Source organism: Xyrauchen texanus, chromosome 18, assembly GCF_025860055.1.
Source record: "Xyrauchen texanus isolate HMW12.3.18 chromosome 18, RBS_HiC_50CHRs, whole genome shotgun sequence".
Classification (NCBI taxonomy): Eukaryota; Metazoa; Chordata; class Actinopteri; order Cypriniformes; family Catostomidae; genus Xyrauchen; species Xyrauchen texanus.
Window position 1 is genome coordinate 21,174,812 of NC_068293.1, and position 19,194 is coordinate 21,194,005.

The following is a 19,194-nucleotide window of genomic DNA, read 5'->3' on the forward strand; positions in this document are numbered from 1 at the left end:
GTGTGTGAGAGAGAGAGATAGTGGCCGAGTGTGAGAGGGCACTGGTGAAATGATTGTGATAGTGAACTAAACAGTCTACATGCCTGTGTCTGCAGTAAGTGCAGATTTAAGCACATTTTTGTTAAACCCATGGGTATGACTGTTTTGGTCATAATTTTTGTTGAGAGGGGCCTGTCAAGCAGTGAGAAAAATTATGTTAAGTTATAAGGATGGAATTCACAAAGAGTAAGTACTTGATGTTTGTGAAACTTGCAGCAGGCACCAAGAAAATGATTCCACAGCTTAAAATAATGTTCACTGTTACACTTATACTGTGACAAAAAGGAGAAAATTTATTTTATAGTCGTTTTTGCCATTATGATGAGTCTTATCAAAGGAGTACAATTTTAATAATAAAAAACTTAAATCACAATTTTGTAATTGTGCTTTATGAGAAGTTGCAAACTGAATATACAGATATATGGTTATACAAGTCTTGTCTCCTATTCCCAACACTGTGCAAATGCTAACAATAATTTTCCGTACAGAAAGAACCACAGCTGATTTACCAACAAGAATAATAGTTTTTTTAATGATAAAAAAAGAAATATACATTTTATTAAAAAAATTGTTTTTATGTTTGTAGTACATTAAGCATACATATGCACATGCACATATTCTGACATGGTCAGAAGTTATTCACATAGGGTATTGGAGAAAATAGCTAGCTTGTTTTTTATTTATATATTAGTCAGTCCTATTTGTATAATTTATGTAATCTATTTATAATGTATTCAATTTCATTTATACATTTGAAAAAACAACAACAATGTGTTCTGACCCAATCTATTATATGCTACAACACACCTTGGAATAAAGCAGATAAAACAAAAAGCATTGTCAGATATTTTTAAAGACACTTTGAAAAAAATTAATAAAAAAGTATTTGCAGTCCATAATGTGCATTTTCAAAGAGCAAAAACATCCTGATTTATACTGAATGCTATGTGCTCTCAGGGAATAGAACAATATCTAAGTGTTATACCATGTTACAGTGTTTTTAGTAGCCTCTATGGTTACTCCAACTTCTGTGACAGAAAGTAAAAATCTGGAATGATATTTAGAGCCCATCAAATCTAGGCTATTGCATATTTATCAGCCAGAGAATGCATAAAAGTAGCACAAGCTTGCTTTTGGTCATTTTGTGTACATTTGACCCTAATTAAAGTAATTTTCAGGGACTTGAGATCAATATCAAAAGGAAGCATGAGAGGTCATATTTAGCGTAGAAACTGCTCGATGATCAAAACTCATTCTGAAACATGTTAAAATTATAGAAAGCATTTACTTTAACAGCCTTTGGAAGGGAAGGCTTTATGACTGGTCTGCAATTTTAGTTGAATATCCCATGAAACCAACATGTAGATTTAATATAAAAAAATGTAAAGGAATATTTCACCCAAAAATTTCAATTCTCTTGTCATTTATACTCACCCTCAGGCCATCCCAGATGTGTATGCCTTTCTTTCTTCTGCACAACGCAAACAAATATTTTTGAAGAATTTCTCAGCTCTGTAGGTCCATACAGAAATTTGAAGCACATTTAGGCAGCATAGAATAATCCATTTGACTCCAGTGGTTTGATCCATATCTTTTTGAGTGATATGAGGTGTGGGTGAGAAACATATTTCCTGTAAATCTTCACTTTCACTTCCACATTCTTCTTCTTCTTTTTTGTGGCAATTCACATTTTTATTTGTGCATATTGCCACCTACTAGTCAGGGCTGGTCAAAGGTAGAGTGAAAAAATGACCTATCATACCATCTCTGAAGACATGGATTTAAATACTAGTGTTGTATGGATTACTTTTATGCTGCCTTTATGCACTTTTTGGAGCTTCAAAGTTCTGTCTACCATTTACTTGTATTGTATGTACCTACAGAGCTTAGATATTCTTCAAAAAATCTTTGTTTCATCTGGGATGGCATAAGAGTGAGTAATTGCTGAGATAATTTTCGTTTTTTGGGTGAACTATTCCTTTAATGTTTTGGGACCTTATTCACTGTAGTGCCATCCTTAACTTTTAACAGTCATGACAACGATGCTCTATGGGTTAGATTTACAGTCTGCTCAATGGGTTGTTCTGTTGTTTAATGTGTTTTGGACAATACCACTGACAAAACATAAATAAAAAACATAAAAAAACAATCAGTAGGCATAAACATAATTAACATGAGTTTTGGAAAATTAGATGTGACCCAGGAGCTTTATACAGCTTAATGCAGTTGTATACAATTGAAGAGACTCGTTTTCAATCATATTAAAAATAAATAATGCGAAAAAGGTCAATATTGAGTGAGAATGAAGTACATAGAAAATGTCAGCACATAGGACATTGTATTTTCAACAAGCTTTCAGTATTTTTTCCTATTTTCTAATAACACTTTTTTTTTTTAGTACTGATTACATAATATAACATTTATATGCAATACATTTTTTTGTTATGTTAAATGAAGTCAGCCGGGCCCTGAGGAATGGAAAATGCTGCTAATAAATGTATCCTGCAGGGGGCGCTCATAAAACTGCAGTACATAATTTCAATATCATGGCGTCTCACTGAGGTAATTTGTCTATTAAAAATGTTTGGTTTACATGTGTTTCTACTTGTAATTATTAGCGCCCATTATAAATACAAGTGAAAAAGCAACACAACCAGCTATAAGCAGTCAGAATCGCCATTTGTCATTTATCAGGAAATTAACGTAATTTACTGAAATTAAGTCGGAACACAACTCAAAAAATTCTCTAAGCCAAATGCTGTCTTCACGCCTCCAGCTTTCCGAACGGTAAGATTTTTAGTTTTTACTTGTGTCAGTTGATGAGTATATGCTTTATTTTACGCATTCGTTAATGTAAGTGTTTTTTTATATTTAATGTTTACAGGTGACAGTTCATGTATCTGCCTTAGCCAGCCTACTATATTTGATTTGAGTTGATAAGGTTTTTATTTACTTTATCATGAAAATACTTTTTACTTTCCCTTAAAAAGCATCAATTTAAACTATTAGTAGAAGTGCAACAGACTACAATACAGCAGCCTAATTCAGACAAGAAATGTTAACTTTTCTTGCAATTTTATCCTACAGTGTGTTGGAGTCACAAAACAAATGAGGAAGTCAATACAATACAGTTTTTGTGGATGCAATAAAAAAAAAAAAAAAAAATACAAGTATAAAATCATTAAGATTTGCATTTGAGTAATTACAAAATTATTATTTTTAACAAGAGTCATTTCTTATTCACATTCAAGTTTATATACAGTATTCAAGCGATAGAGGCCCTTGTTTTTTTGTATTAAAACCACATGATTTAGATGTACAATTTGCTGTGCAAACATAAAAGGGTGTAAAAAGAGCTGTTTTGAACAGTAGTAATAATAATAATAATAAACAATGACTTTTGGTTGGGATGAGAAAGTTGTGGTAAAGTGGTGAAATTAAGAAAGCAAATACACTGGTGGCCAATAGTTTGGAATAATATACAGATTTTGCTCTTATGGGAAGAAATTGGTACTTTTATTCACAAAGTGGCATTCAACTGATCACAATGTATTGTCAGGACATTAATGTGAAAAATTACTATTACAATTTGGAAAAAAAAAATAATAATAATAATTCAGAACATCTTGAACTATATCAAAGATTTCTCATAAAAAATCCTCCTTGTGCAGCAATGACAGCTTTGCAGATCCTTGGCATTCTAGTGGTCAGTTTGTACAGACACTCAGGTGACATTTCACCCCACACTTGCTGTAGCACTTGCCATAGTCTTGTCAGGCACTTCTCACGCACCTTACAGTCTAGCTGATCCCACAAAATGGGGTTAAGATCCATAACACTCTTTTCCAATTATCTGTTGTCCAATGTCTTTCTTTGCCCACTCTAACCTTTTCTTTATGTTTTTCTGTTCCAAAAGTGGCTTTTTCTTTAAAATTCTTCCCATAAGGCCGGCACATTTGAGTCTTCTCTTTACTCTTGTACATGAAACTGGTATTGAGCGGGTAGAATTCAAAAAAGCTGTCAGCTGAGGACACGTGAGGTGTCTATTTCTCAAACTAGAGACTCTGATGTACTTATCCTCTTGTTTAGTTGTACATCTGGCCTTCCACATCTTTCTGTCCTTGTTGGAGCCAGTTGTCCTGTGTCTTTGAAGATTGTAGTGTACACCTTTGGATAAATCTTTTTTTTTTTTTTTTTTTAGCAATTTCAAGCATTGTTTAGCCTTGATTCTTCAAAACAATGATTGACTGATGAGTTTCTAGATAAAGCTGTTTCTTTTTTGACCTAATATTGACCTTAAGACATGCCAGTCTATTGCATACTGTGTCAACTCAAAAACAAACACAAAGACAATGTTAAGCTTAATTTAACAAACCAAATAGCTTTCAGCTATGTTTGATATAATGGCAAGTGATTTTCTAGTACCAAATCAGCAATTTAACATGATTACTCAAGGATAAGGTGTTGGAGTGATGGCTGCTAGAAATGGGGCATGACGAGATTTGATAAAAAATGACTTTTTTCAAATAGTGATGGTGCTGTTTTTTTTTTACGTTAGTAATGTCCTATACATTGTGATCAGTTGAATGCCAGTTTGGTGAATTAAAGGACCAATTTCCTTCTGAAACAGCAAAATCTGTACATTATTCCAAACTTTTGGCTGCCAGTGTATATATTAAAGTTACACTAAAATCAGGTGTACTTGTTAAAAGTTAGAATCATTAGGGTACTCCTTAAATGGCACAGTCATCTTGAGACGAGGTGCTGAAGGCAGAGCTCCGTAAGAGATCCAGGCAGTTTACAAGGATGAGGGAGCCAGTGATGTGTCTCCAGTGCTTGGTGATGGGGTTCTTCATTTTGTCCAAGCCTGTATGAAGTTCATGAATCACATCCCTATAGCTGTCTCCAACCTGGGCCACCCATGTGACCAGGAAGTCATATGCAGGTTTCCACATGGCCTTATTGAGAGAAAGAGATTTACAACACTTTGCCAAAATATTCTTTTAATATGACTTCATATTAAGAATCAAAGTGTTCTACCCATCAGACTGGTTTACCCATCAGACTGGTTTAACTTATGGTGTAATTGTCATAATATAGTTTTTTCTCCCAGGTGCCCTGAATTCACTTCCCAGAACAGAAATTACTTCCTCTGTAAACTCTTTTTAATGCAAATAAAATACAAAGATGCTAGATGCTTATCATCCCAACAATGTTTGTCAAACTTTTTAAGTTTCTCCTTTGAACTTTAAAAGTGGTTCTGATGAAAATACTGTAATTATGACCAATGGATTTCCTGTTAAAGCAATGCACCTGTTTTAAACCTTATAGGCTAACAAAAGTTCTGCTGCACTACTCACACCAGCTGTGTGCTTAACTCTCTTGGACACGGTTCTTTATCCATTAAGAAAGGGAGATTTGGAGCAATTTACTGACTTCAACTGGTCCGTAGGAAAATGCAGTGTGATATGAAATAATGTCTTCAATCCACATTATCCACCCTCATGTTGTCAAACCTGTATTAAATTATTTCCTTCATGGAACACAAAAAGAGATGTTAGGCAGAATGACAGCCTCAGTCACCATTCACTTTCATTGCCTCTTTTTATCTCACACATTTAAAATGAATGGTGACTGAGACAGATGTTCTGCCTAACATCATCTTTTGTGTTTCACTGAAGAAAGAAAGTAATTTGGGTTTAGATCAACATGAGGGTGAGTGAATGAATAGGGTGTTTTTGTTGAATCTGAAACCCACAAACTTTTAAATACAAGACTAATTTCAAAGATATTCCCTCTGATAGTAAGTCTTGATTTGACGCTTCGTCTTTACCTCACTGTCCAGCTGTCCCCTGCAGTCTCTGTGTGGAGCTTCATACGCTTCCATCTGCTGCCGGGACACTTTAGCCAGTCTCTCAGCAAGCTCCCTCCAGCGGCCTGCCACCTCCACCGCTGTGGTCAGCAGCACAAAGTCCATGACCAGCCGTGCCACCAGGCCCTGACAGTCCATCTTCAGAAGTGCCTGAATGATAGATAGACATACCATCTGTTTATGATTGCAGAATTCCTCAGCTAGTTTGCTCTCAGCTTTATGTCACCTTGTATAGTCACAAATTGGCTAATGTTGCATTTTGGAATGCAGTTATAAGCCTACTTGTGAAGTCCTACTCGAAACATAAAATCAAAACATACATTTATTTTTATTTTTGCAGATGGACAATATTAGAACCAGACAGACAATATTGTTTACAATGCCCAGTCATGCTCAATCAAAATGTTCATGCCAGAAAATCAACTCATGAAACATGAAATTCATCTCTATGAAAACATATGGTGTAGTTAAAAGCCTTCAAAAAATCTTTTAAATTAAAGTACTGCAAATAATGTCAACTGGTCAATCTTATCACAAACCAGCTTTGTATTTTGAGTTTTGTGTACTCCTGTTGAGTTCTGCCTTCAGAATCCCATACAATGTCTTTTACAATTAAGAATGACTTTGCTATTTGGTTGCTAAGCTCAGCTTAAAGGGATAGTTCACCCAGAAATTACATTTCTGTCTTCACCCTCTTCTGTACTCGCCCTCTTGTTATTCCAAAGCCATATGACTTCCTTCCTTGTGTGGAACACAAAAAGAGATGTAAGGCATAATGTTAGTCTCAGTCTCCATTCACTTTCATTGAATGAACAAAAATGCAAGAAAGTCAATGGTGACTGAGGATAACATTCTGCTTAACATGCCATTTTGTGGTTAATGGAATAAAGTATGTAATTCGGTTTAGGAACATTATGAGGTTGAGTTAGTGATGACAACATTTTCCACTAGTTTGGATGTACTGTCTCTTCTGGACCAATCAAGAGCTCAAATTATCATGCAGGATGCTTTGATAAAAGTGCTGATATCCTGGGACGAAGCGACGTGCAGGCTCTTATGAGCACAATATAGTGAAAGCGGAATTGGACAAGGGAAAATGTTTGGGAGGAGTATCCGGTTGTTCTATTGGCAAGTGTTCTGCCTCATTTAAGTGGCCTCCTTTTCTTCCAGAGTTTTTCGGGGCATACAAAAATTAAAATAAAATAAAACATAATTGTGGACTTCTCTGCACTTTGTGAATATATGACATTCACTATTCAACCCTAAATGTCTGATTAATACAATGTATTATTTAGTAGAACTTTTTATACAACAAAGAATCATGTCAATCTGTGTACATGCCATCATTTAATCTAATCCAGTATTGAAACACCAATTAGTACATTGTGGAGGTGTCCTTCATACATTCAAATATTCATTCACAAGCACAGACACATAGCAGAAGCAAGTGTTCAAAAGCACACGTTACACACCCTGAACCCACTAATCTCTGATTCCAGTTCCATGGCTTGGAATGCTTGGAATGACAGGAAGTTTGCTCCGAGACAGAGGGGGAGGAACACAGCACTGATGCCCCAGAAGACCTGCTTAAGGACTGGCTCCAGAGAGAGGAATGAGATAGCGAGAGTCTTGGATGGTTTGCCTGATATTAAAAGATCTCATGACAACAAACAGGAAGGTATGTCTTTGGCTTGTACATTCAGCCAGTGTTAAAATAAGGACAACTAAGATGTATAAACAAACTGACTGTGCTAAAATAATAGAAAGGCCATGTGATCAGCACAAATAACACTATTCTCCTGTCATACAACCAGTGACTGTACCTTTCAATGTATCTGGGTGCAGATATGATCATGTATGAAGTATGCCACTTGCGTCATCAAACAGAATTGCAAAAATAACTAATTGTTGTAATGCATGTTTCCTGAACACTCCCCCTATCTGCCATTTGTTGGACAAATAGTCTGGGCTGGCTGGTTGGCATGCTCAGATTAACAAAGCAATGATTTGAAAGTGCTGGGATTGGAGAAAATATTTTAAGACTGAAAATAAAATTACACTTTTCATTGTTAAACACGTGTTCCTAAATGTAGTGAGATTATCCTGAGGAAAAAAATCTTACTATGTGAGAATGAATCACACTGTGTACACAGACTGTTTGCTTTAAAGAAAGATAAGGTCTTTCATGTAAACCTGTTTCCTGGGGTGTCTCACCTCTGCCCCCTGTCACAGGATTCAGGAACTTATTAAAGTAAATCCTCCAGAGACAGAATTGTTAGCCCAAAAATATCTTCTGTCTCTAGACCCTGTTATCTTTGACTTTTGACAATCACAAAATCCAAATTCATGCTAATGACTCAGTAAAACAGGGAGGTAAACCATGACAATGCAAGTGGAACTAGAAGCTTCAGGTTATCCTATAGTAAAAAAATTAGCAGACAGAACATTCAAACTTGTGATCACTTCAAAATTAAATGGTAAAATATCATTTAATTCAGCATGTACAGAACGTAGAGCTGTGTGTAAATAAAAAAGTTAATAAAACATTTTGTTATATTTGTCATATTAGTATAGTAATAAAACTTTTGAGCGTCAGAGATTTTAGTCTTCAAAAGAATATGAGAGGTTGTGGAATATTTGGAGTGAATTTGTTTGGTATGGATGATTATTAACCTATATGTTTTTTTTTTTAATTATCATTCGTTTGATTCTGTTTCGAGAACATACACAGTCCTATATCTTCTTTAATTTGATTTGGGATTAAAATCTTATTTTAGTATAACATGTGTTACACTCTGTCAGGTATATCACAGAGGGACAGAGAAATATAATGTATATATATTTGATTCATACATTAATGACTGCTTCTACACATCTACGAAACAACATCTCTATAAGACAAGAGAATATTTAATTACAGATAGATATTTTCAGTTGCTAAACACATACTGTATATTGTTATAAAATATTATTTACTTGTGATTACTAGAATAAAAATAAGAAAATGTTTATCTTTATGTATCCTGCAGAAAACAAGAAGCTTCGGTCAAAACCACACATCAAAATAAAAGCTCGTCAAAATAAGAAAATTATTCAAAATAAAAACTAGGCGCCTGAAAGTGAAAAAATTGCATCATAAATATAGTAGAACTGCATAGCAAAATGTTATAATCACTGTAGTAATATTATTACTAATAATAATGAGTGCATTTACAAGTGAATTTGTACTGAATAAAGGTTTGTTAAAAAATGCAATGGCATGACAAGTAATTGTTCTATTTTTTTTAATTGTTAAACGTTTTTAATAGTTTTAAGAATTAATTTGATTATACACCATTTTGATGATAAAACTAAATTAAACTTTAAAACCTTTTGGATTTGTGAAGTAATAAAACAGATTTCAGTTGATCCCTGCTTAAAAACACTTAAGCAATGCATTTTTATATATATTTATATTGCATATCTTTTAACATTTTATTTAAATTGAAATTTAACTTTAAATAGGCTAAAGGAGTGTGTTCAATAGCACATTACAATATTAGCATATTTTTTGCTGTGTTTTTGAAATTGGTGTCGAGAACCGTGAAATTTCACTGGTATCCGTACCGACTTCTGAAATTGTGGTATCATGACAGAACTAGCCTTCTCTTTATTGTTACTTAAGACACTTTGCTAAATTTGTAGCCTCTGAAAACTGACCTGTGGAAACGCATATTAATCACTCTATAACCACATATTGAGATGTTCATGGCCCATAAATTTAACCATTAATTTGTATCATATACACATGCTGAATAGTGCATAAAACTTAATTGTGCATTTTTAAATTAAAATCACTTGCATTGTGAGGACCAACAGAGCTCAAATATATAATATATAGTCACACATCTGGGATGGCATGAGACTTTCCATCCATTTTTGGCTGGTCTGTCCCTTTAACAGCATTAGTTAACATGAACTAACAATTCTTTTGCTGCATTTATTAATCTTGTTTAATGTCATTTTCAACATATTAAACATATTTAACATAATTAAAAGTTGTAAATGTTAACATTAGTTAATGAACTATGAACTATGAACATTTATTTTGATTAACTAACATTATCAAAGATTAATAAGTACTGTAAAACAATACTGTATATTGTTAGTTCATGATACCATATGCATTTACTATTTGCAGAAATCGTTTTAGCACAACATTACTTGAATGCTATTGCGTGTTTCTCTTAACTCTTCTTCTCCAAAATCTAATTTCATGATATTACTCATCTTTCCTCTTGACTGTCCCTTTTGATGTCCCTTTTTTAGAGCCAACAATTTGGTTTGCATAACTCTGTTTATAAACTCAGGTCAGAAATCACTGTTTTAGAGAGAACCTCTCTTTCTGCTCTAACAATAGCCTAAGGGAAATGGGAGAATAAAGGAATCAGAAAGTCAAAACAAGTTCAGAGGGGTTCACTTAAAGGGATAGTTCACCCACAAATGAAAATTATTTCATTATTTACTAACTCTCATGCCATCCCATATGTGTATGACTTTCTTTCTTCTGCAGAACACAAATTATGATTTTTAGAATAATATCTCAGCTCTGTACGTCCATACAATGCAAGTGAATGAGTGCCAACATTTTGATGCTCAAAAAGCACATATAGCCATCAAGAAATTAATCCTTAGGACTCCAGTGTTTTAATCCATATCTTCAGAAGTGATATAAGAGGTGAATATGAAGAATGTGATTCACCAAAAACACAAGAAGAATGGATGATTTGGATGAATGTGAAACTGAAAGTTAAAGTGGAGATTGAATGAGCAAAAGTTCTAGAAAGAAAACGATTAAATATGTATCTATTTCTCACCTACATTTATCATATTTCTTCTGAAGACATGGATTAAACCACTGGAGTCTTATAGATTACCTTTATGCTGATTTATGTGATTATTGGAGCAACTACATTTTTTGTAGTTTGTGGTTTGTGTAGTTTAGGGCACCTCATTTTCCATATTTGATGCTTCTGTTTAGACCCTAACAATAAGAAAAGAAACATCTGCACAACTGAGATCCTCCATCAACACATTCATGTCTTCCGGCGTCTTCACCTACAGGTTTATTGTCAAGTTTGAGATGGTCACAGTCATATGACCATGACAGACCCTTCCTTAATTTCTGTCCAAATGAACATGTCTTAAAGTACCTGACATTAATTTACAGTAGCCTGCTTCATTTCAGCAATAGACAACAATGGCATGAAGAGCATATTTAAGTATACACAAAATTTACACTGAGTAGAACTCTATTTATGTATGTTGATCAATTATACTGGTGAAAGCCTTAAATTTTAGTGATGTGATTATGGCCTTGTTTAGGCCCTGGTATTAACATTTGTCTTGGGTGATCCAATCGCAAGTACATTATCAACATTATCAGTAGTTGATACAACATTATTAGCGTCTGATGTTCACATTCTGAAGATGTTATAATTGTCAGTAATGCTATATTTCTAATTTGGTGGACATATTCAAGTTTTTCACATTTTGTACTTGTTCACTTACTGCTCTTTTCAAAAGCATTTCTCCTTCCCCAAAATTCTCACAGTTACCAGTGTTATAAATAATAAATGAATGTGTTTATATAAGATAATTTCTCTGAGGCCCAGCATGTCATTCTGTTATCAGAGGTCTTTTTCCCATCACATATGTTTTTTTTTTTTTGCCATTCCTCTCACAGAATATAGTGAAAATAATAAGAAAAGCTGATGTGATTAAGTTTACCTGCTGATTTATAATGCTATGTCTTGTTGTTTTGTTAATATTTTCAGTATTCAACACTCTCTTCTATACTTATTCCAAATGCTGCTATAGCACCACCATTAATATTATTTTTACACAGACTGGTTGCATTAATGAATTGTTTGTAAACCTCAATGCAATTAAAGAGCTATTCCTACTGACATGTGCTGCACACATGGAAAATACTGCTTAATAAAAAATGTCAGTGCCAAGAACTGTAAAAACTTTATAGTTTCTATAAAACATGCTCTCAATACACACCCAGATTTAGTTGAAAAGTCTACGTCCTCCCAAATCAGTTCATACCTTCATGAGTTCCTTCTGGAAAGACTTCCTCTCCTTGCCCTCAGCTGCATTGCAGTCTTCCTTAAGCCTCTCAAGAACAGAAGCAACTTTTTCTGGCTCACTGTCTGGCTCTGTCCGACAGAAGTGTGTCAGAGGCAGATTGACATAGCCCAGGGCATCAGCAAAAGCTCTCCAACTCGCCACGTTTTCCATCAGCATTGTCCGCACTGATGCGTAGATGTAAGTCAGGCACATGCAGGGCTTGAGGATCTGCTCTAAAAGTACTGTAGTTGTAAGATCAGGCCCTTTGGTTTGTGGAGGTTTCACTTTTCCCATGATAAGAATGTTTTTAGCATGGACCAATCCAATTCTTCCATGATGGTATCCAATGTACCAGTCTTTGGTCCATAAATGTCCTTTAAGTTTTATTCTTTCTTCACTCAGAAGTGCCACTACTTCACCTTTAAGATACTCCAGCAAATACTGACTTTTGGACTGTCTTATAACAGTTTTCAGCAGCTTAGCAAATTTTAGGCTTTTGACAAGTCTGTCCTGAAACAAGGGGTACTTAACGTTCGACGCAAGAGGAGACAATACAATTTTATTCACTTCCTTTTTCTTTAGGAAGCGCCTCTGTACAGAGTTCCTTGTGCTTGTCTTTGGTAGAGCTGGTGGGGTCTGAACACAGAATTGGGCAAGGATGGAGTCCTTCTCATCCTTAACCTGAACCCGCAAAGTAAAGTCTGAGATGTCTGCAGAATCACGGGCTGCAATCATGTAAACAATCCTAGCCACTTTGCCAAGTTTGGTCTGAAAACCTCTCACAGTCCTTGCCTGTTCATTAGTACTCACTTCAAAATTGGACATGTTAGAATATACACCAACCTGAAGGTCTTGAGGTTTTGCAAGGACAAACTGGTGCTTCCCCCAGAGCTGCAGGATGACGGGTAGAGTAGAATGTGAGTGCTTTTTTGCATCACTCACTAGCAATGTCTTTGGGGCACAGTCATGCCCAAAAATGGCAACCACTGCCTTGAAGGATGGGTGAATGTGTTTTGGCCCATAAACCCCAAGAGTGATCTTTTTTACAACATGCTCCCAAACTGTGTTGTAAGGGGCCACCACCTGGGCTTGAGCAACCACAGACACATACATGCATGGCTCTAAATTGTCCAGAGTTACCTGGACTGTGTCTCCATACATGTATGCATGTGGTATTGGGACATAAGGCCCTTCCTTGCATCCACTTCTGACACACACCACTTCTGCTGTTTTGCGGCTCTCTATCTTCACCACAACAGACACCTTCATCTCTAAAGTGACAGGGGTCTTCGTTTCCATGTTACTGAGTTTGACTTCCACCACTGGACTTACAGTAGTACATCTATCATTGTTGAGCTCCAAGGGTGGGTCCAGTAGGGCCTTTAATGATATCTGTTGAGTGTCACATGGTGCAACATGGCCCTCAGGGACATGAATGCAGATACTGGTATTTGGTAGCTGTATGGCACCACCAGAGCTGTCCAGTTTACACACAATGTTGGTCTCTATGGGCTGGGTTTGCCCCCAGCCTGGGTTTTGTCCTATTGAGTCCAGATCATGGCATGATCGTGTAAGTTTACGGTGGTTTAACCATGCCATTTTGAAATCCTCTCGACTCTGAAAATGCTCAGGTTTAGGTGATTTCATGCCACCAAAAAAACTCAAGGATGCTTGAGGTCCATCAGACAGGGACTGCAGGACAGACAGTTCTGACATGCTATAGCAACGCTTGCCCTTAAAAATTGGATTGTCTCTGCGAAGGTTTGGACCTATCCCTGAGTTGGGGCTAAAACTGTTTGTGTCAAGTAGCCCACTTCCAAATCCATTAATATTAAGAGTGCTGCTGGTGTTTGATATAAGTGGTGAGAGATTTTCAAAAAACAAAACACTTGCAGAATACTGGTTACCATTTTGGTCAGCTGTGCTTTGAAGCATATCATTTAGGAAAGGATTAGTAGACATCCGTTTATTAACCAAAGGATTTCCATTTTGAGATTCTGTAGCTTTTGAGGGCCCTTTCCACTCCTCAGAGAGATCCATTTCTTTGGCTCCCACAGAAATATCACCTAGGCTGTCAATCATACCACTATCACTTAATGAGGAATCTCGATAATTGATTGGTTGGACGTAGGCAGCTGGGATATAGCCCATCTCTTTACTGTTGTGCGCATACCACCACTCTCCACCAGATGTATCCAGAACATAAAGACAGTCTCCCTTTGAGAACTTCAGAGTGGTAAAGCTAGATGGACAGTAATCCTTAATGGCAATGACTTCTCTGACAGAGTCAAATGAGGCGATTGCATCCAGTCGTAAGGCACTAGGTGAAGGCACTGTAAAACAAAAGAGGTGAATGAGATTTAGATTAAAACAAAGTTAGCAGTATGGCGATTATGTGAGGTGAAAATGAGGAGACCTTTAACATCTGTGAGGGTGGCCTCTGATACTCCTTGACTGAGATCAATAAGTGTTCCCTCAGATTTGCAGCGAGGAAGCACAGTGTTGTTTGCTGTTCGAATGCGATGGGCAGCCATGATGTGTTTTCCTAAAGAAATCAGGTTTTTCTTTCCATTTTCCTCTTTCAGTATGAGAGATTAGTGGACTTCGATAGTACCTATTATAAAGCAAAAAATAGAGGGCATTAAGAATTTGCTTTTATTTCTGCTGAATATTCTTTAAGGGTGTTTGATGAGAGATGAACCAGAATACAGATCTATTGAGTCATTTTCAGACTGAATGGTGATTTGAGAAATTTTAACAAACAGTAATTATTAAGAAAGTGATTGCAAATGTTTGAAGTACACACAGTTAACCATACTGAGCAAAACTGATTTCTTCACAATCCTTTTCTGACTTAAAGGGGATTAGAAAAATTTGAACAATATTAAAAGAATGAAAAAAAAAAAAGTACATAAAGTTAACAATTATATATATTTTTTCAATGTTAATCATCATTTTAAGTAACACAAGCGATTGTAGAAAAAATTCAAAGATTCTGTCCATAAGCACAAGGCAATATTCAGGTTTATGTCCTTTCATAAACTGTCTTAAAGTTAGAGAGGTCGCACTGTGCCGCTACATGTCTTGAAATAAAGATAATGAGAGCAGAACTATTTGCTCTTGTTCAGACACGTTTACCTTATTACCAGACAGAGGGCGAGAAAAAGGCACTGTTCTCAAAATTAGCACAGTCACTCCTTACAATCGTAAAGCTTTACAAATAAATTAAATTTGTTTCCTCGTAGTTTAATTGAGGAGAGAGTTTGTTTAATTCTATGCAAAATGACAATGTTATCCAGTGATTGCCTAAAATTTTGTACAAAGTGATTGAATTATTCAGAAACATATAGGTTTCATCTGAGATGCTCAAGTGTACACTGTACAAGCTTAAGGATCAAACATTTTTTATTTTTATATTTTTTTTGTAATCAAAAGTAGGATAGTGTTTGAGTGCATCCTCTTAAGTCTGATCATGAACTTTAAAGGCCCTCCAGCAATATACATCAGTGGTTTCCATGGCTACCACCTTGGGGAAGAAAGCACACACAATAAAGCGCCTTTAGATAAAATGTGCAGCTGTACTGGGAATGTCTCACACAAATCGACAATATGACATATTAAGAAACTAGACGAACTGTGTTGCAATCCAAAAAATCGAAAGAATAAGATATCACTCAAAGCAATCACTTTTGCTTTCCACTTGTTTGAAACCTGTAGGTCTTATTAAAACCTCACCATAAGTGAAAGAAAAGCCAATTAAGTTTTAGTTACCTTACTGGTGAGGATTACAGTTTTATATGCACTGAAACATCAATGTTATTATTATACAGTCCACAAAGAAATACATCAGATAAACCGCAAATATGGGCTCAAATGAATTATCAGCAAAAAGCAGAGCAGTCTTCACAACCAGCAACTGCATGTAATTCACAGAGGATTTCTTTGTTCATGCTAATATTAGAGCCCCTAAAGTAACTTTGAGAATTTCAGTGTTTCTCACAATTTATTTAGGTAAACAAACTGAGTAATAAATATTGAGTAATCATGTGAGATATTACCACAAAATGATTTGCAGTAAATATAGCTCATTCTGAGATTTGTTGCTGCAGAAATGGCAGAACATGAAAGTGTGACTTACAGTTGACTTTTTTGTTTGTTTATTCATGTTACTGTGTGGAAAAGGCTGTAGGATCTACTAAAGATTATGTTCCACCTTTTGTTTTCGATTGTGTTTCACTTTTGTTTCGATAACGTTCCACCTTTTGTTTTCCAATAATACAGAGGAAATTCCTGTGAAATTTTACAATCTTATCATATTAAAGTGAGCTTTCCCCTTCAGGCTACATGACATAGAATTATGTGGCATAAAGAAAATCTCAGTGAATTAATTGTGAAATTAATTTCTGGCATATAAATTATATTCATGTATCTGTATTATATGGCAATTTTCTAAATAAACCTCAAACTGAAATAGACTTACAAGCCTTCAGGATTTTAGGCATGACAGTAGCATGGCTTTATGCAATATTTAAACAATGTGAATTGCTAAAACATAGCTCAAAGTTAGCACTGCAGTAAAGTCTGCAATAATCCCGTGTAGATCAAAGGAATTCACAAACTTTTTTTCAAGCATGGTATACTTCCAGGCTGTCAGATCAGTGTTAAAAGCAGTAGGCGATTTGCCTGTTTAATTGTAGTACTTCCACACATATTTCAAAATATATGTAGATGACTTATGAGGAGGAATGTAATTAAAATTTAAAATCATGTTCATAACGTTTCAATAAAACATTATTGCGGTAGTTCTAGCATATATTATTTAAGAGTGACTCATTTTTACTTTCCTTTTTACTTGCTAACAGGGTGAAAACATTATTAACACGGTCAAAGTGACAAAAGGAGTTGCAAGTGTTGGTAGCTGGGGAGACGCAATCCGAAATGCAGATATATTCGTAGAAATGACCGGAAGGATAAAATGTAGTAATAAAGTGCAAAAGGTAGAAATGATACTCACTTGGTGGAGTTGCAGTAGAGTCACTTGATGCTTAAGAGCGGCTCCGTTATATGCGGCTGATCGTGAGCGCGCTTCTCTTCTCTCCTGCGCAGAGGAGCCCTGTGATGTCAACAGCCAGGAGGAGTCCCGGAAAACAAGATGAACACACCCTGTTGCTTTTTAACAGCAGTTTAAGACTGCCATAAATAATCATTTATCCGCTGTATTATTTATTGAATTAAGTTTCATATCCCTTTATTCTATATAGTGGACGAATATTTGAATATTTTAGTTTAATTCATTTAATTGAACTCTAATGAGGATGGGACAGCAATTATAAATATTCCTAAACTGTTTATAGATGTCTATGATCTGATTATGTCCTAAGAAGGCCCTAATAAAGTAACCCTAATTCGCTTTCTGAAATTCGACCTCATCTCGTTGTAAGCACCATTTGTCTAAATATAAATATCTGGCGGACTCTGGTGGGCATATAGTATAACAAAGTATCTGCATCTTCTTGTCTAAATGTGATTGATTTTTTATTTTTTAAATACAATATATAATGTAGGCCTAAGCTCAAGGAATTCGCCGTAAGCAGTTGATCCAGAAAAGTGACGATTGGAGAAGAGTTAACTTTATTTGAAATTTATTGGGCATCGCTAAACTGGGCAATATACTACAGACCTTTTGCTGTTTCATTGTTCCCCTTGAACTGTTCAAGTTGAACATTACAGATAACATTAAAGAAAATGCAAACAGAAGAGATTGACATTGAAATCTAGATATCATATGACTTTTGATGCAGGTTTTTACAACCGTATTTGTTGATAATTAGTATTATAGGCTATATAAGATTTTCCCATGTGAGCAGATGCTATTTTCTCCATCAGTGCATACGATTTTTTAATTTTATTTTTGATGGACAGTATATGTAGCCTATACACTCACCTAAAGGATTATTAGGAACACCATACTAATACTGTGTTTGACCCCCTTTCGCCTTCAGAGCTGCCTTAATTCTACGTGGCACTGATTCAACAAGGTGCTGAAAGCATTCTTTAGAAATGTTGGCCCATATTGATAGGATAGCATCTTGCAGTTGATGGAGATTTGTGGGATGCACATCCAGGGCACGAAGCTCCCGTTCCATCACATCCCAAAGATGCTCTATTGGGTTGAGATCTGGTGACTGTGGGGGCTATTTTAGTACAGTGAACTCATTGTCATGTTCAAGAAACCAATTTGAAATGATTCGAGCTTTGTGACATGGTGCATTATCCTGCTGGAAGTAGCCATCAGAGGATGGGTACATGGTGGCCATAAAGGGATGGACATGGTCAGAAACAATGCTCAGGTAGACCGTGGCATTTAAACGATGCCCAATTGGCACTAAGGGGCCTAAAGTGTGCCAAGAAAACATCCCCCACACCATTACACCACCACCACCAGCCTGCACAGTGGTAACAAGGCATGATGGATCCATGTTCTCATTCTGTTTACGCCAAATTCTGACTCTACCATCTGAATGTCTCAACAGAAATCGAGACTCATCAGACCAGGCAACATTTTTCCAGTCTTCAACTGTCCAAATTTGGTGAGCTCTTGCAAATTGTAGCCTCTTTTTCCTATTTGTAGTGGAGATGAGTGGTACCCGGTGGGGTCTTCTGCTGTTGTAGCCCATCTGCCTCAAGGTTGTGCGTATTGTGGCTTCACAAATGCTTTGCTGCATACCTCGGTTGTAACGAGTGGTTATTTCAGGCAAAGTTACTCTTCTATCAGCTTGAATCAGTCGGCCCATTCTCCTCTGACCTCTAGCATCAACAAGGCATTTTCGCCCACAGGACTGCCACATACTGGATGTTTTTCCCTTTTCACACCATTCTTTATAAACCCTAGAAATGGTTGTGCGTGAAAATCCCAGTAACTGAGCAGATTGTGAAATACTCAGACCGGCCCGTCTGGCACCAACAACCATGCCACCCTCAAAATTGCTTAAATCACCTTTCTTTCCCATTCTGACATTCAGTTTGGAGTTCAGGAGATTGTCTTGACCAGGACCACACCCCTAAATGCATTGAAGCAACTGCCATGTGATTGGTTGATTAGATAATTGCATTAATGAGAAATTGAACAGGTGTTCCTAATAATCCTTTAGGTGAGTGTATATTAATCC

General features: G+C 36.0%; 1 protein-coding gene across 1 annotated transcript; it reads right to left on the bottom strand.

Annotated features, from left to right (window-relative positions):
- Positions 1-350: 350 nt before the first annotated feature.
- LOC127658748 (SH3 domain-binding protein 4-like) lies at positions 351-17,138 on the bottom strand. The gene is made up of 5 exons (XM_052148224.1): positions 17,040-17,138; positions 14,442-14,639; positions 12,005-14,358; positions 5,873-6,061; positions 351-4,997 (listed from the first exon to the last, which is right to left on the bottom strand). The coding sequence occupies exons 2-5, from the start codon at positions 14,557-14,559 to the stop codon at positions 4,773-4,775; spliced, it is 2,886 nt and encodes a 961-aa protein (XP_052004184.1). The 5' UTR covers positions 14,560-14,639; positions 17,040-17,138; the 3' UTR covers positions 351-4,772.
- Between the last annotated feature and the right edge of the window lie 2,056 nt (positions 17,139-19,194).